General features: G+C 36.9%; 1 protein-coding gene across 1 annotated transcript; it reads right to left on the reverse strand.

Annotated features, from left to right (window-relative positions):
- FAM117B (family with sequence similarity 117 member B) lies at nt 1-22,259 on the reverse strand. The gene is made up of 7 exons (XM_026853302.1): nt 21,979-22,259; nt 16,993-17,085; nt 16,376-16,489; nt 10,431-10,574; nt 9,129-9,354; nt 8,169-8,289; nt 1-5,945 (listed from the first exon to the last, which is right to left on the reverse strand). Exons 1-7 carry the CDS (start codon nt 21,997-21,999, stop codon nt 5,627-5,629), a joined length of 1,038 nt encoding a protein of 345 aa, XP_026709103.1. The 5' UTR covers nt 22,000-22,259; the 3' UTR covers nt 1-5,626.
- Nucleotides 22,260-23,436: the final 1,177 nt, after the last annotated feature.

The raw sequence follows: 23,436 nt of genomic DNA on the forward strand, positions 1-23,436 counted from the left end.
TGACTCTTTATTTCAGGCAAAAAAAAAAAAAAAGCCCAAAACCATTCCACTATTGCAGTTTGTAAAATTTTCACTGTTTTCAGTAGAAACAGTTCACAAGTCAGAACTCAAGATTCAAAATAATATTGTGCAAAGTAGTACTGGCATAACTACACATAGCAAAGACACTAGTGTAAATCAAGAATTCCATTGAAATTAGTCGAGCTGCTCCAGTTTTACACCAGTGTACATCAACTCAGAATAGGCCCTTTTTTTGCAGAACATCCCTGGAATTCCTCTTGCTTACAAAAATCGCCTTACATGCAACAAGTAACCTATCATTACAACATATGCAAGAACATCTCCACAAGTTATCACAGTGTAACAGAGGAAAACACATCAGCCAACTCATACAAAGGCATATCTAATGGCAATTTTGGACACCCCCTGACTGCTACCCTCAAAAATTGCACATTTCAATAAATGAAATAATTTAGAATAAAGCCAAGCAATATTGTTCTTTAACTATCAGTACACTGTTAATTAGGGTAGATGAGGTAACCAGAAAGGGTTTACATTTTTTTTAGTTTACTAGATTTTTCCAAAGATAGTTGTTTCAGAAGGAATTTGTGTAAGAAATATTAACTTGCAGTGTTATCAGGCCAAGTCCTCTTCTGCAATTCAAACCTGTCAACACTACAGAAGTCTCCGTAGTCAAATACACATCCCAATGAAGAATTATTAAACAAAGATGCACGTACCTTAAGTATTTACTGATGACATGCAATGAAATCGAGCAAGCAGCTAACAGGACTCCATTTACATTTGGAGCATTCAGAAACTGTTGCAGTTCAGATGGGGTACAGGACTGGAATTTCACAAAACATTTGTGAATAGTTAACCTTCTCTCCTCACTTGACTTGACACACAAAGTAACAGTTTCAGAACAATGCATCTAGGTCATTCTTTGTATAAACAAAATGCTAAGAGCAGAACTGATTTTTAGAGTTGCTGAACACTCACAAACTCATGTCAAGAAAATATACAGGTACATCTTGCAATCAGTGGTCATTTTGTTCCCTGGGATTCCCAGGTTTAGAAAAACAATTCCATAAGAAATCTTTGATCACAATGAAACCAATTCTTCCACAGTGCTTTTCATCTCCCTAGGTTAAGAAAGATGTAGGTGCTATTACTTTTTTTAAGAGCAAACATTTTTGTTTTAATACATGCCAACCTGGTTTGGGTGTAAACCATAACAACATCTTTAGGCTATGACATCTGATAAAGGACACACACTTAAAACTATGGAATTATATAGAGAAAGCACAGTCCTGACATTCTCAAGTGTTTGGATGTTTTTATGTCAAAGGTCTTTTTTGCAGGTTATATTCATTTCATGAGAACAAGTAAGAATTACACATAAGCTTTGCTTTGGAGATACATCTAAGTGCACATCAGTTCTGGATGGGAACAGGTCTGCAGTCTGTCCATTAAAAAAGGTTCTTTCAAATACCAGTCCTGCCTCGAACCATAAAGATAAAAGCAACAGACCCACACAGACTGTATGTGTCTGTGCTCATGAGTCAAATGGAAATCAAGATATCCAAGAAGTCACCCTGCAGCACTGATCTTTGTAACTGCAAGTCTTTTATGCATTCTCTCTCACCCTTTCACAGAGAAGCTGTCAGGTATTCAGCAAGGAAACAGGGATTTCACTGGCAGTGAGTTACTGTGAAGACATCAGTGTTTCAGAGATGGCAGGGAGAGAATATATACTTAGCAAGGAATTATTGCTGTAACACTGAATTCTATTAGTCCCAATAAGCAACAAGAAGTTAGGCCTGAGGCAGAAGAAAGGCTAACGGATATGACTTTGTGTTTTTCTTCCTAAAAGGCTCAGCTTCAGTGTTTTCTAACAATCTCAGGTTCTCAACTCCAGGAAACTGTATTTTAGAACAAACCAAAAAATAGCCCTGAGACTAAATATACTTTTAAAGAGCTGCTATTGCTTTATGTAAATCAAACACAGCAATCATTTACTTCCACAGTATGCAATACTTAATTTTCACTCCCTTTTTCCTCTCACTTGAGATATGTATGTGCAATCAAGAATTTCCTTCCAAGATATATGTACTCAAGCACTATCTTTTACCTTCCATGTACTTAAATTTGTTGCTACAGGATTATGGCACCAAGCAAGGAAAGAACAGCTGAAGCAAGTTCAAAGTTTAACACAGATGTCTTCTTCCCTTGTGCCTTGAGTTGATTTGTTGGAGTTTTTTTTTTAAAAAAAAAAAAAAAAGAAAAAAGGATTCCAATAGTCATAGCTGCCACCACAGACCTTAATTACAACGATGACCTCCTTCCTTGTGACTTATGCAGGATTTACAACTGGAGGAACACCATTTAGTATATCTCAAAATCAACTGTCAGTGTTACTGAACACTGTCGCCAGCCTTTAAGTGTGGCTAGAAGTGTAAAACACCAAGAAAACAGGAATATCAAGTGTGCCAAGTTGTGCATAAAAATAGACCTTTAATTTTTCTTAAGCTACAAAGTAGGCAATCAAGGAACTGACCAGGTCTATGCATAGTTCAGATTTAAAGTATGCCAAAAGAACTTGAACTCTTTCAGTAAAACTGCTTGAGTAATGCATGGATCAACCCCCCCCCCAAAAAACTGAATACCCCACTCTATACATAAAAGAATTTTTAAAAAGCTCCATGCACTCTCAAGGCTATTTTGAAATAAATTTAAATACTTTATTTAACAACTCTGCTCTGGCACAAGACAGCACATAAAAAGTTTAAGGCTAATATTTGTATGCACACATGTAAAAGCTGGTCTCAGAACAAGAGCTGTCATATTTTCTTAATGCTGAGTCTTTAGCGTGTATTCATAATAAAGTAGAGCTGCCACAGCAATAGCAGAGTTGTCCTGAATATAAAAAAGACTGAATGTTGTCCTGAATGCAGTTTGTTTCTATAAAAAGCAAAAACCTCACACATTTACATTTGGTTTTTATCAGAGCAGCTCACTAATTTGTACAGTACACTGTCCAATAACATACAATGTAAACTACCAAATCGATGCTCAAGTACTACAACAGGTGCAAAAGAAAGTCCACTGCTATTTGGGAGAGTCACTCTGTGATGAAAACACACATCTGAATGCAGTTTGGTGAAGTCAGTTAAGTCTCAAGGCTGTAATAAAGGCTATTTGTTAACTTTAGCCCTTTGGTTCTTAACCATTCAGTTAAGATCTCCGGATAAAGCACTAGGCAGCTTGGCATTGATGGAGAAACTCTTTACATGCTACTGTTACAGAAACAGAACACAGACTTACAAGCACTTCCTTCACCTGAATGATCTGACCTTCCATGAATCCAATCATACCAGGTTTATCTAAAGCAGTAAATTTTAGACTTCAAATTGCACTATAACTGTTTCAGAAGAAACTAATTAATATTCACAAAGCCTAGAAAGGAACTATCAACTGGCCAAATTACAAAAATGTGCTGCACAAAGCCACTTACTTTAAAACTCTGTCCCTCAACAACTTCTTCATTGTATCAGAGCTGTTAGTTCAAAACAGAGTTCTTTAGTCCCATCTGCACAATCCTATCTATTTTGATGGAAAGAATGATAATAAACCAAGTTCTGCTTGTTAGTTAATTTAACAGGTCTAATATTTTAATAATTCCTGGTACATTTTTAATTTGCTGAATTTTTGCATAACGTTTTAATAAGGGTTCATTATACTATGAACACAGGAGTTGCGCATGCTAGTATGATTTACACTTACTTGCTAAGTAAAGTACATTGCTATCACAGTTACTTATGCAGAATTTAAAGGAACAGTAAATGTGTATCAAAACTACAACTACCTGCACAAGTATGCAGGGCTTTTTTTCCTCCCAAGTGACAATGTTTACAACCAAATTTAGCATATTAAGCACTGAACAAAACTGTTATATTTGCAGTATCATCTTTAAATAGATGCAGTTATGAGGGGACCTGAGTATGGAACTGATCCATGGAAGCTATGTATATGCAAACCAGTGAAAACTGCTCATGTGTAACAGACCAATATTCAGACCCAGAGACTGTCCATGATGACACTTACTTTGAAATTACTGAATCTAACTCTGTAAAAGAGGTACAAGATCGATTTGTTTTATAAGTTGATATGACATTGGTATTCAGGTCACTGCAGTTTTTTGCATATCTAACCTGTATTTACTCAAACCCAAGTAATGCACTCCAGGAACATATAAGAGACCTCACTGAAGTGGCTGAACAGTTTTCATTTGCAATTGCCTTTCCCCCCCATTTTAATCTTTTTATTGTAATTTCAAAGGAACCATAAACTGCTGCATATCAGGACAGACCAGGTATCAAAAAATCCTTTGTTTTACATGCCAGCCTAAGTTGCTAGTCAAAAAGGCAGAATGTATCTGCTGCTGTAAACTTCTGTGTAACAGATACCATGCCTGACAAACCATCTTCAACAGACACACAAAAATCCACTATGACAAAAGGGAAAAAATCATGCACAGATATTTCAGTATTATGTGGCCAGGGTCTATAATACAGTGATGAGTCATGTCAGAGCAAATTTGTGCCAAGAGTGACCAACAATTCAGGCTGACTAACTCCGTAAGTAGCCAAGCAAGCCTGTAAGAGGCAAGTGGCATATTTTCTGGAAGAAAAAATACCAAGTAAGAGGAGAACATGTTTTTTCCCCAACCCTGCACAAAAACCCTATGGACAAATAGAACAATACTGGGGAAAGTGCTTTAAAATGCAATTTTCCAGCCAATAAACAAACACTGGTGAGAATTCTGTGAAGGAAGGAGTTTTAAGAAAGTGACTTACCTGAAGCACAAACTTCTGATATCAAAAAAGTGTACACTAATATACTAACACTGCTTTTTGGATACTTTTCTGTGTTAAAAGTTTCAAATGTATTAACTTGCCTTACTTTGTTTAGGGCTGAGGCTGTTCAGCAAGGTCACATAATTTGAGACTGCTGAAATACTTCAACAATCCTTTGGTCCCAGCAGCTGTAAAACAGCCAAGTAAAAAAGAACCTTCCCTTAAAAAAAAAAAGAAAAGAAAAGGGAGGGGGGTGTCGTCATCAGGAAAGTGTCTTCTAAACACCATCTGCTACACACAAGAAAAGGCAAATTTTTGTTACAAAATACACATTTTCATACAAAAGACATCTTGCAAAACCATCTGATTGCCCCTCCCTCTGCAGATTACAATGGTAAATGGGATCAGCTGGTTGGTCTTGAGATTTTTGTTTTAATGGGGAAAAAAAGTCAAAGGACACACAGCATCACAAGTGGTCCTTTAAATGGCAAAGGATTATGACAGTCTTTGTTTTCACCAGTGTTTAAAAAAGCAGGAGAGAAACAGAACCAGAGTCTTCATAAGCAGAAAGTGCAACAGAGCATCAAGCTGCTGCATCCTTCTGAACTTCTCAATGTGCTACCAAACTGTCAATTATATAAACAGTTCAAATTATGACAGTGCCATAAACTGTTAAAACAATGCAAATAGTGTGATCGAAAGGTCCAGTCAACTGGTTCCAATTTTTTCCCAGTAGTTGCCCAGAGAAATGTCAAGACAATCTAAATCTATCCTTCAGTTTCCTCAATATGTCCCGATTGCTGGAGTATAGAGGTCTGTGGTATTACTGTACTTGTTCCACGAGAGATCCTGTCTTGATCTGTGTTTGTAGACAAGGAGGCCATAGAAATGGGCTGTAACAAACTGGGTGTCATGCCGGAGGAGACAGTCAGGCTGTGAGTAGTGCCCTTAAGTGTGAGATCCTGTGTGGGAAGAAGTGGCTTGAGGATGCTGACAAGACAGAAAGCAGAGCCACTTTTAGGAATGAAATTCACTTTGTTCTTGTCAGGGCAGTAGAAGGCTGGAATTTCATGCAATGCTTTTGGCCTAGAAATAAAATACAACAGTTTTAAAATTACATTGAACAATCAAATTCTGTCAGTGGCAGGTATGTATTGCTGAACAGAACCAGAAACAAGGTTTAAACTTGAAGTACTTGAGCTACTCAACAGTGTCTTAGTGACACTTGCACCATATGGCAAATGGCAAGATGGTTTAAACTGCTTGTTTACTTGTACTATGAGATAAACAGGATGTTCTTAGGGCAGGCTGTCTCCAAATCCAAGACAGAGACAAAATTCATGCTGCGGATCACAAATCCTGTTCATGAACTGGCATATCCAATATATGAGAAAGTATTCTTGATCACATTCTCCAGAAACTTTCACAACCCAACAAGTACTGCCCAGACCCTCTTTATACAGCAAGCCTTATGAAAGAAAGCTGGCATAGCAACATTCCCAATATCGCACATCTAAGAGCCATTCATAGGGGGATGCCCTTTTTTAGACTTCTGCCTCTATATGTTCACGTAAGCATGTCCTGAATCTCCGTAAAATATCAGCCTGTCTTACTTAAAACCTCAGTGCAGAGAGTAAAATGTAATATTCCCAAAGTGGAATTTGTGATAAAGTACCTATAAGCCGTGAAGGACATGTGGAACACACATTTAGATCCTGACTTGCAGTTTTGCCATCTCAGCATATAATTCAACTAACTCAGAGACATGTTTTATGGAAAAGAGAGCTGGAAGGGAAATTGTGGATAGCTCAGGAATGCCTTCTGTGTCTATCTCTAACCCTGCAGTGTAAATCTACTAAGCTAGTCTAACTCTACTTTAAGACAAAAACATGGGAATGTGTTCCAAATCCTCTCCCCCCTGCTGGAAAATAACCACCAGAAATTTATACTCATTTTTTTCCTTTTGACAGCATTGTCCTTTAGCCTATAACCTCCCCCTCTCTTCCACGTAAGACAGCCATACGCACTGTCTTCATTCTACTAGGCCAAGCAAGCCAAGCTTTCACTATACTCTTGTAAGAGATACTCTACTCTGCAAAGTAATTCTGTTCATGAAAAAGGGTATGTTTCCATGTTAGCTGATTCTCCGTGTCCAGAAAATTCAGCTCCATTTATAAACTTTTCCCCAAACGAAAATCCTGTAAACTTCAAGTAGAAATAATGTTAAACAAAGGTTGAGCTTTAAATAGTTACACTCATGTATTCCACATATGTGTGGAATGCAAGTACCACATGTGAGAAAGATTTTTGCATGAGACTGCAGTGTCTAAGAACTGCCATAGCCAGGTAAAAACTTCTGTAGAAGCTGTTTCACTCTACAGCAAAACAGTCTTACAGCTCTGCAGCAAGGACATCCAAAAAGAAATACAAATGCAAGTCAAACTACAATAGAACATGTTCTTGGAGCAGATGAAGACTGTCTATTCTGTTGGCAACATAGTTTACACACTCTAAAATAGACAGGTAACTTAAGTTACTGTAACCCTTTCCACACTGCTATGGAGAGGCCAGAGGCCTCTCAAAATCCATATGCAGAGATCGGAGATGGAAAATATACTAAGGCAGCTATAATTTTTTTAATTACTACTTATACTAGATGACATTGTTCAGATAATAGGCATAAGAGAATTACAACCAAATGATATTCCTTGTGTGATGAAATGAAATTTTTAACTATAGGTTAAGATTCTTGAATTCAAGTGACATAAGGGTATAAAGACTCCACCACAAACAATAATAAAACATAAACCCCCCCGAATATTCCCAAATGACAGAAGTTGACTTTTACAGAATAACCAAAACATCAAATACTCCGGGTCAAATTCACTCCTCTGTCACTAAAAGTTTCCCAACTACACAGATAGAGCTGAAAAGAATATAGTCTTCAGAGTCTAGATTACTGGACGTGCCTGTCAACCTGTGATATATATCACCTGATGCACCTGCATTGCAGCTTCTTATCACATCTCTCTGTACCTGATTGAGTTCCTCTCCCACTATCTGCCAGTTAAGAGATAGTCCTCTCAGGTTATGCTGGTTTTTAAAAAAAAGCCAAAATTTTGAATTTAACACAAAATTCCAGCAATAAATATGTAAACATGTACCAGTATATAGTCACAGAAAACAGAGTTGAGGCTGTTCACATGGTTTTGGCAACTGAACTAATAATTCTGATCTGACACAAAATCAATAAAGCAATAGGTAACTCAATGTTGAATGTTATTTCTTACGTAGTAAAGATCAACTTACAAGCTTTCCTCAAAGACTTTCACCTTTTCACAGCCCTCTGGAGGTTCACGCTTGAACATGTAGCTGTTGTTGGGTTTTGGTGAGGTAGCGTATTTTGGCAAGGGAGAATTATTACCATTCTCTGCAGGAACAGAGTATCTCATTACTTAAATGTGCCACACTATAAAAAACCCCAGTATCTTCAAATGCCCCCCAAACTGAAATACATTTCATTAATAATGTCATAAAATTAAGAAACTTTTTCATTTGGCTCCAAGTACTCATTTGCAAATAAGCTTCTTATCTCGATCCCCTCCCTCCTTTCTATCTCTCCTTATACAATTTTCGGGCTCCTCTGCAATCTCTGTTAGTTCCTGGACACTGTCAGTTTGTAACTGCAAACCTCAATCTATGGTCCTGTGCCATAACCATCTTGCCAAAAGAAACAGGCAGACGCAATATTCCTTAAAAACCAGAACAGGTTTATGTTGAATTATAAAATTCTCCTAGTATATCTCAGAACTGATTATGGTCAAAAAAAGAGTAGTTAAAAACCACCAAACATTTAAACTTTTATGAGTGCATGTATGAAATGCTGGAAGGTTGCCCATTTTGTCCAAGATCATTAAAAATACCTGACACAAGCAACAGGACTAGCCGACTGCTGTTCCACCTGTTGTTGTACACTCTTGCTTTTTCCACCTAGCTTAAAGTACTTGATGAATCTATTATTTAAAAACAAAAACTTGTTTGGGAAGCACATTCCTCCATCACATCAATTCAGCTTCAATTACAGAGCGCTAGATATGTGTGCACACAGCATTTGGAGCAATTTGGAAAAAACAGATCACTTGCAAATCAAGTAATATTCTATCATTTCTCCATGGACGTGGGAAACAAATCCCCTCTTTTACTACGTGTTCAGGCACACAGCAATGAGTTAAAGTTTAGCATTGTTGAACTTTTCAAGTTACACGGTACCTTTATCTCTGGAATCAGCAATAAGATCATCTGTAGAACACGGACTTTCTTCACTGCCTTCATTAGAGATGGTAAGAAATGAGGTTGGAGATACTGACTGGGAGCGGCTGCTGTTGTTGCTACCCACGTCTGCTCCACCAGGCGTTTGGGTATCAATGCTGCGAGTACTACTACTACGCTGAACCAACGGAGGTGGTGCACGGTGCCCATCTGGAATATCTTGAGGCTGTTAAAAATAAAAGGTATCAGATGGCTGCTCTTGTCCGGTTAGCAGCTTCTTTAAATCCAGTAATTCTGAGGGGTTTTTCAGGTTTCATAAAACTGAAGTAGAAAGTTTTATTCATTACACAAGACTTCAATAGAAAATAAAATGTCAGGTTCAGAAACTAAGGGCAACTGTTTTCAAGATTTCACAGAATCACAGAATTGCTGAGGTTGGAAGGGGGGACCTCTTGAGATCACTTAGTCCAACAGCCCTACCCAAGCAGAATCAGCTAAAGCAGCCTGTCCAGGACTGTGTCCAGTCAAGTTTTGAATATCTCCACAGACAGTGATTGCACAACCTCTCTAGGCAACTTACTTCGGTTTTGAATACCCTTGCACATTTAAAAAAACAACAAAAACAAAAAACAGTGTTCTTGTGTTTAGATAGAATGTAATGTTTTTTAATTAATGCCTGCTGACTGTTGCCCTGTTATCAGGCACTACTGAGAAGAGTCCAGCTCCGTCCTCTTCATTTCTGCACATCAATGTGTAGAAATATCTGATAAGATCCCCCTGAGCTTTCTTTTCTCAAAGCTGAACAGTCCCAGCTCTCTCAGCCTCTCCTCATATGAAAGATGTTCCAGCCCCCTAATCATCTTTGTGGCCTGTATTTCTGATATTTTGTAACTAAATTTACCTTTAAAAATGCCTAAAAATAAGAAGAAAGTTAAAAATGGGCAAGTTATGCTTCAACCATGAAGGGGACAGTTCAGCATGAGCACAGAGAAGAAAGAGTTACTACAGAAGTGCTCAAAACAGACGTTTTGTCTTTTCCCCTGTTTAACCAAGACTTCTTATTTTATTGGAAAACTAATTACATCACAATAATTAAAGAGGAAAAGGTTCAGATTCAAGCTTTAACTCTTTCCTCCTTTTTACTTTCCAGGAGACTTTTAAACTATATTTATTAAAGAAAGAAAAAATTAGTCCCAGACAAATTTAATTCAAAAACTGTGCAAACTAATGCTTATGACTTAAAAACCTCAAAGCAAAACCAAAAAAAAATTATAGAAAGCAATCATGGTGGCAGATACATACAACAAGCTGTTCCTCTTTGTCTCCCGTCTCCTTAATTATTATCTCAATCTCCTGATTCAGTCCTTCTACACTGTTTCGGAATCGTGATCCTGTTGATTTGGTAATAGGTATCACAGGAACAAGAGCACTCTTTGGGATGGGAGCCTGAAGAACCAAAACCAGTGAGAAAGCAGTGTAGATTTACTTACAAAACAGTTACTATTTCTACTCGAAAGTGAGCCTTTAAACAGAACACATCCATACCTCAATACCAAGGATTTACATGAAACCATAGTGATTGCGTTAAAATGGATGCGAAAAAGCTTTTCAGTCTAGTCTCAGAGTTTCCCTTGATATAGTTTGCCTCCAACTTGACACTGCTTTACAAGTGAAAATTTAACAGTAAACATTTAAATGTAAGTAATTTTGAAGCCTTTAAAATATATTCACATTCCTTCTAAGTGAGCTGTACCACAATTTCACTTCCTTCGCTGTGGAATTTAGCACTTTTAAATTTCATTAAAACTGTATTTTAATGGAAGTCTGTTGTTACCTACAGTAACATGACACATGCAGAAAGAAAATTATTCCACAAATGTAAGATTGCACTAAGCTAGAAACGAAGACCAACATAGTGACTATATTAAGTCAGAATAAAAGTTTGACAAAAAGAGTTTAAAATGACTTTCACAGAAAGAATAAACTCCCAAACCCAAATGTGAACACATAGTTACTTCAGAATGAGGATTAACATTTTAAAAAACATCATTTCAAAGTATGCATGAAAATTCCATTCTCAAAAAACATGTTACTACTGAAGTTTTCCAAAGGTCCTTTTAGTACACCACAACTTCTCAAGATTTCCCATCCTCTCCATTAGCATCCTTCCCCCGTTAAAAAATCATGCTAGCAGAAAATTAGAAGATTCTGCCCTAAGCTTCAACGCAGACTCTTGGTGATCATACAGGATACTACTACGGATAACAGAATGCTTACTGCAAACATTTAGTTCAACTCCAAGAACAGCATGACACTTAAAGTCACAGTAGAATTCCTGTGTAAAATTCCTAGACTCTGTGACCTAGAGTGCTGTGATTGAGAACATCTCCTCTACTGATCGAAGGATGGTAGCATTCCCACATGGTCTTCAAAGTGGTTTGTTCCTGTTTTTTTTTTATTTTTCCTCTAAGTAACAACACTGTGCATAGACAAACACCAAAGCATCATGACTTTGCATGTGAATTCTCAAAAACTATGCAAAATTTGTCTAACAGAAAAGCTACCTTAGAAAAATGAATGTAAACAAGACAATTCTAAGTGCAAATCACAATACAGACATTCTCACAATCACAAATCTCTAAGGCAGCAAAACATAAACTATATTGGTTTTGCTTTACCAAAACATTAGGATAGCTACAAAAAAAAGACTTGCACAAGGTCTACAGAAGCTTCTGCTCAGGAAATGTTTGTGACACTGTTTATGTCAACAAAAACTAAACATTCTCACAATGACCAAACTTGGAAAGATTTTCAAAAGTGTTGCCTGAAGATGAAAAAAAAAAAACCCAAAAAACCACACACCAAAAAAACCCCAGAAACCATGGGAGAAGAGCACAAAAAGCTCTGTAAAAACAACCTTGCTAATTCCATTTCAAACAAGGCCTTGGATCAACAGTCCAGTAAATACAGGTCAATATCCAGTCATAATACACATATATCAGCACAAGTTTAGGCACTAAAGACTGTTTATGCACCCAGTTATTAAATATACACATTCTTAGGACAAAATGAACTTGCTAAAAAGTAGAAAGCAGAACACAGGTATGCTCATCTAAGATTTCAGCAGCCGTTAGCAAAATGTGGAAATTCTCCATCCTTTAAATATGATTGACTACCACAGAAATTCTTAGAATCATGGTCCTATTCAAGGAACTCAAAGTAGAAAACCACCAAGCTGCTCCAACAGAGTTCATTATGGTTCAATACAGCATGTTTCACTTCTAAGAGAATTAACATTCTGTACATGACTGAGGATGATTTATTAACCCAGATTGCTGAAAGGTGGAAAGGGAAGGAAGCATTGTTACAGTAGCGGAACAATGAGCCTCAAAACAAGAAACTTTATATTAGAAATACTGCCTCCAGAGGTCTGCCTGGAGTTAGCCCCTGACATACAGGAATAGGCTACCAACAATTGACCACTCATCAGCTGGGAACACACAAAATGAAGCAAGGTGCCAAACACAGGCTAATAATTTCAGTGCTCACATAACAACACACTGTCAGGGAGTTTTGGTGCAGGACAGTTAGTCTTGAAACTTACAGGTGTGGCATAAACTCATAAGAGTAGAAATGTGGGTGACGACCAACCTAAATTGTTCACAGGCATTTTAGAAAAATGCTCTAAGCTCTTCCAATTTTTCACGAAGCAACAGAACTTTAAACAGAATCCAAGGACTTTTGAAGCTTTTGCATATTAGCATCAAACCATCTCAAGGCTGAAAGCATCTCCAAAAATGAAGTGTTCCATCTATGTAAGGTGGTAAGAGTGACACACAAAAAACACGCCAATGCAAACTGTATGCAGTTGGTCTCAATAGTAGTGGTTGCTTAGGATCAATCAATTGGTAAAACATTAAGGACACATGCTTTTCCAGGAAAGCGAAAGAAGGGCGCTTGATAGTTCATAGTGTCAAGTAGCAGCATCAGCCAAGCACGCCCAGGAAAAAAATATTATTTTTAAAGATCTAATCTATTTATTCTTCCATTTGTCTTCAGCTCAGACCTCGATTCTAGTTTCTCCATTATATTAACACTGAGAATAAAGGAAGATCCCACTGGTTTGACTCCTGTTTACAGATTTAGTACAGTGCAATTAATGAAAAATCCAACATTCTCAGAGGCATCCTGAGATCACCAGAGGAGCCTGTGACTTCTGCAAACCCCTCTTCATGTAGAGAGGCAAAATGGAATATTTCTGGCATCATGAAAAAAAAAAAAAACAACAAACAAGCAAAAAACCATTTGATCACTCTGGAGAAAAAAAAAGTAATCGGCAAGAAGGACTTGCTCAAATTTCTCAGCAACTATTTCCTGATTTTGAGTAGAGGGACAGTCATAGCTAACAGGCTTATCCCCATAGAGATTGCATGGATTTATTTCTTTAAACAAAAAATCATAGAAGAAAGAAGCACAACTAAACAATCAGTTAGAGGCTTAAGTGGTAAGAACCACTGTAAAAATTTTGCTAAAACTCTAAGAATTGTGGCAGAGCTTAAGTGTTTATTAGTAGGGAAGAAAAGAGGAAGTAAATCCACTGGAGTTGCTTCTTTTAGTGTTAACTAGAAGAGTAAGCCAATTCCAGAATGTTAAACAGAGTTTACCTGGTCTCTGTGAAGAGACTACCAAGGCAATTTCCTAACACATTTTCTCGGCCTTGTCAGGATTACAGCTTCTTGAGCTCAGAAATCTTTGTATGACCCTCTGGAGCCACCATCTACAAGTTTCCTTCAAGTTGGGAATGTAAAAAAAATTCTAAATATTCTAATCACCAACTGCAAGTTTTTCCACAGAGTCCTTTCCACAAATCCTGAAGGAACTGAGCTGCTGCCAGAAATTCTAATCTAGCAGCTCTCTAGAACGGAATGAGAAAGCCTAGGAACTTTGCCCTTGATGCCTACAGTACAGATTTTCACTTTCAGAAACCAGCCTCTAAATGCCGATAATCTAAACCCTTCACTTAACTCTTTTTGAAGTAACTGCCCCCCTTTGCAAGTAGCTCAACTCAGCTGGCACAAAATTTACCAAGAAAAACAATGGTTTGTTTTGTAACACAATGCTGGAAAAGCTACTTTGCCTCATTTTGTATTTTATAGTCAGTTTCACAAGCCCAAAACCTAATTATCTGTTGTGCAATGTTTTATTCACATACTCTAAAATTTGGCAGAACGCAAAAAGACCTCTATACAAGACAAAATTTCATGAGCATAATAATAAAATAATTATGATGCCAAAAAAATTTATATACATAAAACGGAGGTGGTGGTGCTGTGTTTCAAGAGTAGTGGCATCACTGTTCATTTTCAAAATTAAAAACCACTAAGATTATCTATGTTAAAGTGACAACAGTTTAGCATTCAGAAACCTACACATACAATACCAAGCCAAACCTGTTAGACTACATGTAATTCTTCAGTGTATGGAAAGGTCTACATCAGAAGTTCCTCAGTACACTTCTTTTTCTGGTTGAAATGCCTCAGTTGCCCACAAGTACAGAACAAATCCTCAAATAACTTCTACAAGTTTGGATAAAATACCTGCATCATACATTAGCAGGATGCTACACTGTACCCCTACTTCAGTAAAGCAGATCAAAATGTAGGAATTTATACCTGACAGCCTGTTTCAAATTCAAACTGTTCTTCTGCTATACAGAAGAGGAGAACAAAACAGTTTGTTTTGCAATTTTAAAAGTTTGAATAAGTAATTCCTACATTGTTATGTCAAAAAAGTGTCATTCTAAAAAAAAAAAAAATCCTAAATACAATACTTCTAGTAGCACTGAATTCAAACTAATAACAAACTGGATTCAAAAGGCACTTATGTCCTGGAAATTCATGACTCCTAATTAAATGCACTACAGCAGAGATAAGTTAAGGTCTGAGACAGAAGATGCTACTGATCAGGACTATGTATGGTTACACCCTTCTATTTTTCATTTCATCCTTTATCAGTATGGGTAAGTACATGTAGAGCAGGACACGTGCTGATGTCACATCATCTTCCTTCCCTGGCCTAAATTATTTCCAGAAGAATGGAATGGCAGAAAGGAAATAGTTTTCATTAGCTGGTATCAAACTACAATATATATAAGAACAACACTACCTGCATTTCAGAAGTAATTTGGAATACAATTAGATTTGCAGAGAAACTTCACTACTGAAGTATTTTCTCAATTCATAACATTGACATTTCCACAATTTCTTTCAACTACACTGACTTGCAAGGCAATTGGGAGGGATTTGTTCTTTCTGTAACGAAGTATTTTTTAAAAAACTGTGTGTATGTATCATAAACATATGTTCAGGAGATATCAGTAGGGGAAAAAAAAAATTATTCTAAAAAAATGACCAAACTTTTCTACTGGTTTTCTTGAAGTTACTCAAGCAAAACAGACTTGAGAAAGGATCTGTATGTCTAATTGCCTGTAATTTTTTTCCACCTGCTATTGAGCTAAAAATATTACCTCTGCAAATCTGACCTCATTAACAGTCTTTAGAGAGAACTAAAACTGCATGCAGAACATGTGATGCCTAACTATCACAGTTTTTGAAGTGATTACTACTTAAAGTCTCAAGGCATGATAAATGACAGGGAAGAAAAAAAAAAAAATCTTACAAAGGCTGAATGAAGCAGGGTATAAACACTTTTAATAGAGCACATAAAAATCCCATTGAATAGCCTTTTGTCAGTTAAGCTCTCTGAATCAGTTCATCATAGGATTAGAAGTGCTATTGTCAAGACACAAAATGTGATCAGCAAAAACTACAACTTTATCTGAGTGTATCATTTCACCACGTTTGCTCCATGCCATATTCTACAGGCAAATTCATAATTGTTACAGCAATGCATAATCTACAGTTTTCAGATTAAACGTTATCTGTCATCCTTTTGTAGAGTCTGTAGAAAGCACTTTAAAACTCTTGCTTTAAGGAAGGATTTAACTATCTGAAATTCTTTGAAAGTGGGAGTTCAAAGCCAACACAGCCAAATAACAAAAAGATCAGGGACCCCATACACTCAAGGAAGTCAAAGGAAATGGATCTATTTCACAGAATTCACCTATAGCTACAACATATTTAGCAGTGTGTGGTATTTCTAAGTTCCCTTTAAGACAAATCACAACCTTGAAAGGAGTTAAAACCGGTACTGGCTACCCAAAATGTCCAAAAAGCACACAGCCTTACCTGACTGTGGTTAATGGCTGCATGGTTACCATGAAATGGAGACTGTCTTTCTTTATCGCGATGATGCCTGCTGCTGTGTTTGCTCCTCTGCAACTGTTGACGTAGTTTTGCAATCTAATAGAGGAAAAACTCACCATATATATCTCCAGGTATGCACATTGTTTCCATCAATTTATTCCATCACTTAGTTTAAATTCTTTACTAACACAACGTTCATAATTATTGCCAGCACTAAATTAGACTTAAGTTTTTGCAAACCTGACATGTTAGCTACCAGTTCAGCTGAAGCCCAGAAGATACCTCTGGAAGTTTAATGACAGAACTTGAAATACGTAAAGTTTGAAAGTAGTTTGGTTACTGCTCTATTTCCTGTTTTGATGAAGCATGTCACCTGCGATTTACACTTCCTTTCCCACGCATTCAGATTAAAAATTTTTAGTCTTGCATTATTAAATGAAATCAATACCACTTGAACAGCTATTTCTTATTTTTTACCAAGCTCACAATCTGTACAACAAAGCAGTACAGTAGTCATGCCTTCCTGAAAACTCACAGTAACAGTGCATACCAGTAAAAATATTTAATCCAAAGGTATCTCAGATAATAGCATTTCTGACCTCCTTGAGTTGATCATTGCTGCCCCATGATGCTGAACGTTTGTGTGAGCTTCTCTTCTTTTCCAAATATTCTTCAGCCCAGGCACTTTCTGTCTGCAGCAAGAAGATTACAGGATTAATTTTAAAAATGTAATTCCTACATTCTGGCAGAATATTTTGAGGCAAATTAGAAGAAAGAACAGTGTTAAGATTTGTTAAAGAGTCAGAACTGCGAGGGAAAAGCAATCACTGACTAGAAGCCTGTCTGACAAGTAATGTATGAAAAAGTAGAGTGAAACTATATTTAAAAAAAAAAAAAACCCACACAAAAAAACCAACATGAAAACACAGCTTTCAGACCTACTCCAACAAAGGAACGTGCTAGTTTCCATTCCAAATTCTTGAACATAAGGCAGTATTAACAGCCAGATGTATCACAAGCTGCTATAGAGCTCGGAAGAACCAGGACAACAGTGCTGAATTTGAGGGAGATGGTCTATTTTATTTCCTGCACAGATGCTGACCTTGTTACTTCTGATGCATTAGCAAGGGTAGCTTGGTGTAAACATTGTGAAAGCCTGCATCAGGATAGCTTCAGAATCATGTTCTTGCTCAGAAGAATGAGAAAAAGGAAGGTGAGGCATCTAAGCACCACTAGAGCTACTGCAAAGCAAGGAATTAATTTTGTAATGCCTCAAAGGGCTTCAGGTTCATAGTTGTCTCAGGCCAAGCACAAAGCAACACAGATAATCACAGAATCATCATATCATAGAATGGTTTGGGTTGGAAGGTACCTTAAAGATCATCTAGTTCCAATTCCCCTGTCATGCGCAGGGACACCTTCCACTAGATCAGGTTGCTCAAAGCATCATCCAACTTAATATTAAGTTTCACTAAGCTACCAAAGTTATTGATATTTAATAAAGAAACTTGCAAACATACTGCAGTGAAAAAGTTCTGAGAAATTCAAAGTATTATGAAGACAAACTGTATTTATTTAAGGTAACAAAATGCACAGGCAAGCCTGTGATAATACTGCATGCTTTTGGACAGTTTGTATTCCCACCTAATCATGTTCAGAATTGCCTTGAAAAGCGGTGAACTGTAAAGGCTCTAAGAAAAGGGATAATAACATCTATCAAGAATCTCCATGCAGTCACAAGAAATATACCTAATGGAGGAAGGGGAAAGATTTCTGGAAGCAGCTTGCACACTGAAATAGACAGCGAATTCCTTTAAATTCACTGCTGTCACAGTGCAGTTGTTACCACACAGTGATGATCTAGCTAACCCAGCCTGAAGAGTCATTGATCTCACATTCTCCTATAGACAGGAACTTTGATTAACTCAAATCCGTCAAATCCTTCACATCTACAGTTTGCAACAGTTGTTCTTACACTTGAGATAAACAGCTTGCAAGACACCTTATTTACCCCATCTGTACTCAGAACACAGAAATTCACCAGGCCTTTGACAATTAACCCCCCATTTTGCAGGGGAAATGGAGGTGTAACTCCAAACAGACAGGTTGCAACTCCCATTGGCTTCAGTTACAAATATAAATGAAACTTCCACTATTTTCCATCATCATTGTTCCAAGCCAAAACCTAACTAGGACAGATTTGTATAACAAAGTTAGTAGGGTTGCTTTGAAATTCCTATTTCATATCAGCATTGGAATCCATTAGAATCTGTTTTTCTAGAAAAGCACTCACTTATCTTCACCATAAAATGGAAAAACTGATAACCCCCATCCCCAAATACCAATCTTTGTCTAGGCAATTCTCAAATGTCAGTCTGGAGTCTCATCCTATCCTCTAGCTCCTGGGACAGTAAGTTTCAGTCACTAATTTTAACTTCCCAACTCTGCACAACCATTACACTTGCCTACAGGTATCTCATTAACACTCTAATTAGTCTTTGCATTAAATTCATATTCAAGACTTTGACTTAAGATTCAAGACTTATTTCATAAATTAATATCTGATTCACTTTAAAGGATTAAAGGTGGCTTTGATGCCCATCCTCAAAACAAATAGAAATCTTTTTAGAGCAAGAGTAGGTGTAAGACATTAAATTAGAGGAAACCTTTACATCAAGACAGAAATGTAATACTATTTTATCAGCTCTCTTTCTACTTCTTCCCTGTATTTTATTATACTTATTTTCAAGAAACACTGACCCAATAACAAATAGAGAAAGAGGGATTTCTGTTTCTGTAGGTTCTTAAAGTACTACTACTTGCTTATTAGTTGTTAACATTCACAACATCCTTCTCTTCTGCCTGTTCTAGAATTACAAAGAGAAATGAGTTTAAGGCTAAATTTCTCACATATAGTAAAACACTTGGAAGTCTTAGAGGCAAAAATTCTGCAGTGAAATGTATTATTTTCTTTAAGAATTAAAAAAAATACAAAGCAATTATCTCATCTTAACTTGTATTTTGACATAGCTTTATTTCAAACAGCCACAGGCAAAGGTAAACTAGTTTGATTCAAGGGGGGAAAGACAAGATTACAAACACCTGTTTTAGCAGCACTTAAAGCAATATCTGCATGTATGTATTCTAGTCAGACCCTAGGATGCTCAATAAGACACTTATTCATCATCCAACAAACATTCTGCATGTACATAATTCAGTCTGGTTTTACAGACAGGTTTCATCAAAATAATCAGTTGAAGCATGAGTCTGATACACAGAGAATCTCTGTGTGACCTGGGATCTCTTATACTGCTCTCAGCTATAACCTATGGGCATCCCTGTAAAGGCCCGCAAGCCAAAGTGTGTCAATAATTGCCCAGTCTGATTCCTACACAACCCTATGCCATAAACCACATAATCAAGATACCCTGCTTACTCAACTTGAAAAATCTTTTATATCTTAATAAATTCAATTCCTGTTCCGTAAGCTTTTGAAATCTGAATGCACCCATTTCACATAAGACTCGGTGAAATCTGAAGTTACACACTAGAGCCAGAATATCTTGTGAAACTTCATCCAAACACCACATATTCAGAAACGCTAAACAATACAAATGAAGAGCCTATACTATCTTGGGAAACAGCTATTGTATTTAAACTTGTCCCTAGCTCAAATGGTTGCTCTCCAGCACACCAGAAAGATTAAAAGCAACAATATCTCATCAGTGTCATATCAACACAAGCTCTGAAGGTACAGATGTATGTCCGTATCCCAAAGATTTCTACTGGTTTGATAAATTTTAAATTAGGAAGTGCAAAGAGATTATTTATTTCCCTCAGCAGTATACAAACATCAATCACACAAAATATACTAATTCTGCAGAAATATCCAATGCCCTTTACAGTCTTCCCATTAATCTTTGCAAATACATTTCCCCTTATGATAGCCTCACTATCATAGCACCTAGATGTATCAGAATTGGATGAAAAAGACAAAAGAAAAATGTAAACCAAAAAGGATTATTTCTAGCTGCAAAATACACAGATTACAAAAGCCCAACCATGACTCAGATTAAACTGTAACTAAGATGAAAGAGATCAACTGAATATAGCAAGTACTTTGGCAGTAGTATAGAAATATAACTGTTTTGAAAAAAATATTATCCTAAGAAATCAAATAAATAGCTAAGGCACCCACACTGGTTTAGTTCTGTCCTTTACCAAGGCCTTGTAATAGATAAGCACGAACAGCAGTTTCTTGTATATCATACACCCTCACACCCTCATTCATCCTCTCCTCTTACTATGATTTGTTTACCTTTTTCACCCCATCTTCTAAGCATTTTTCCAATTCATTTGCTTGCATAGAAAACTTGTTCCTCAGCTTTCCTTTCTTCACCAGTTTCTATTTCCACTTTATCCACACAGGCATATTCCCTAACACCTTACTATTCTACTGATCTGCTCTTTGAATTGTGGTTCTTTCTGCAAATTGTGGATCTTGAGAAGGCCATACAGTAACAACCAATGCTGCAGTCATCATCTACTCAACATCCTACACATTTGAGTAGACAGTACACTGAAACGGATGTGGCCACACTTCTGTTAGCATTACCAAACCTAAGGCAGGCTCAAACTCAGGTAGGAGCCACATGCTGTTGGTTTCTCTTCCAACTGCATTTTTCCGTTATGTCCTTCGGAATCAGTGGAGACCTAGTCTAGGAATAGGGATTTAAAATCTGATATGCTTGGCTTTTCTCTCACTCTACAAATTAGCAAAATCCCCTGCCAGACTACACCCACAGAAGGGGAAATTAAACACTGGGATATTTTATGGAAAAATCTATCTTGAATCACTTCTGCATACAGTGGGATACCATATAACAACAGCTCCCTGTAAGGGAAGTAATAAAACAACTGTCATGATAAGCATATAACTCTTGTAACATGGGTTTCATTCAATTGCCTGTTGGTTCTGTCTTTACAGGTGGCATAGGACTGAACCATTAAAAACTTGTCAAATTCTACCAAGTTGTAGAAAATTACTGGCAAATCATGTACTTTTTTAACACTTCCCAGCTGAGCTAAATTGTCTATATTTCATGCATAGATCTCAGGTGAACATTAACGGCCTTTTAAAAATAGAGGATGAACAGCCTATCACAGGCTACAATAACTTCTATACAGGCACTACAGAAGCTTTTTTATTCAGTTTTAAGACAGACAGACATATAAGGAGTCCCTAAATTGTCTTGTACAAATCTAAACTAAATAGTACGTCACACCAGCGCAATCTATCGTAGAGCACACTGTAAGAACAATGAGAAAACACATGTGCAATACACTAGTGTTTTTCTGAGGCAAGAACAAAGTATAACTCTTAACAGATATTATAGTTCACAGCTTCTTAGTGAAGAATGCAAATAATTCACATACATAATAGCAATGGTAGGATGCCTGCACTTTGAAAGTGAATAGGAACTTGCAAGCAAGAAAGCTAAAGTGAACGTTTTCAAGGGAAAGGCTTCTTCCATTTAAATCCTGTCTTCACATTTAAATACGTCAAAGGCAAAAATCCACCCTACCTGTGTGGCTTTGTCTCTCATACACGGAGCAGCTTGTCCGTGATTATCACGAGGCCACTGTCCAGCCAGGTATGGTGCAGCAAGTGTATCCAGTGAGGAAGTCCGGCGAATAATGCTGGAAGGGCTTGATGAAGGTGGTCTGGATTTGTCAGCTAGAATAAGAACACTTGATTAGAAAGCATGACAGATAGCTTAATTATTTTAATTGCCTACAAGAAATCATGATAACATAGTAGTTCCTATTTGATAAGTATACAACAAGATACTTTTAGTATAGGAAGTGTTTGCTTTTTCAGGCTCTATTCAGTTTTAGTAAGCAATGAAATGTGTTTTTATGGTTTCCTTAAAAACATCCTTATGTCACAAATGTTGCATTGATACTCACATACCACCATTTATTCCCTCAAATGTGCAACAGTCATTGGATTCTTAAATGATGAAGGCTTGGAAGAAATAAAAATAGCTAAGTCTCCTCATACATAAAGGCTAACAAAGAAAATCTGTGCTGAACTTTTTCAATTTAATGCCAAGTTTAGAGTTCACCCCACTAGCCCTTTACCCTTCACCCACTTTAATTCAAGGGACGCTATAAACTAACATGTTTTATTAACTACCCAGTATACAACGTATGGCAGATTTATAGAGTTATGGCTAACCCTTAGATCCAGAAGTCAACTTTGATAAGGTAATGATTTACACTTTACAAGATAATCAAGACATTGCCTCCCTTTACATGCTTCTTAGTGACTACATTCATATTTGCCTGACACTATGCCGTCTGCAACACCTCATTTTTAGTGTTTACACTGATACCACTTTTCAGAACACTTTAGATACTAAACTGGAATCCTTACTGAAAAAAGGTTAAATATAACAAGCACAGGAAGTGACATGAGAAGGAAGAATAGGGTTAAAACCAAAAATTCGCATCTATCCCATCTGTCAAATGATATCTTTAAGTGGCAGTAAAAGACTACACCACAAGCTAATAAGTGTAAACACTGGGAAGAAACATTCCTCAAAATAATAACTGAGGTTTGTCAAATAAATGAGACAAGCAATCAGGAAAGACCTAGGGTTTAGATAGAAATACATGCTCAGACATTATTTGTTACTAGCTCTTCTAGATGTAAAACGCAAATCCAGATATATCACAATGATACAAGCTTACTATCAATTCAGTTATTCCCCACATAATTATACTTGAAAAAATTGTGTATTAATCTTACCTATAATGAACACAATGGCTAGAAAACAGCAAACAAGATACAGAGATCAGACGGAAGCTTTACAAGGGCACTGGAAAAACTCAAGTCATACATCCTTCCTGACTGTGCCTTAGGATGAATCCTACACTGAAACTATACATAATGTAGCAATTTGTATTCTACATAAACTCATTTATGAGCAAAAGAACTAGTGCCTGACTCCTAGTCAGAAAATAAAAACACTGCTATC

The sequence above is a fragment of the Athene cunicularia genome, assembly GCF_003259725.1.
Source record: "Athene cunicularia isolate RWA chromosome 7 unlocalized genomic scaffold, athCun1 chr7_part2, whole genome shotgun sequence".
Taxonomy (NCBI): domain Eukaryota; kingdom Metazoa; phylum Chordata; class Aves; order Strigiformes; family Strigidae; genus Athene; species Athene cunicularia.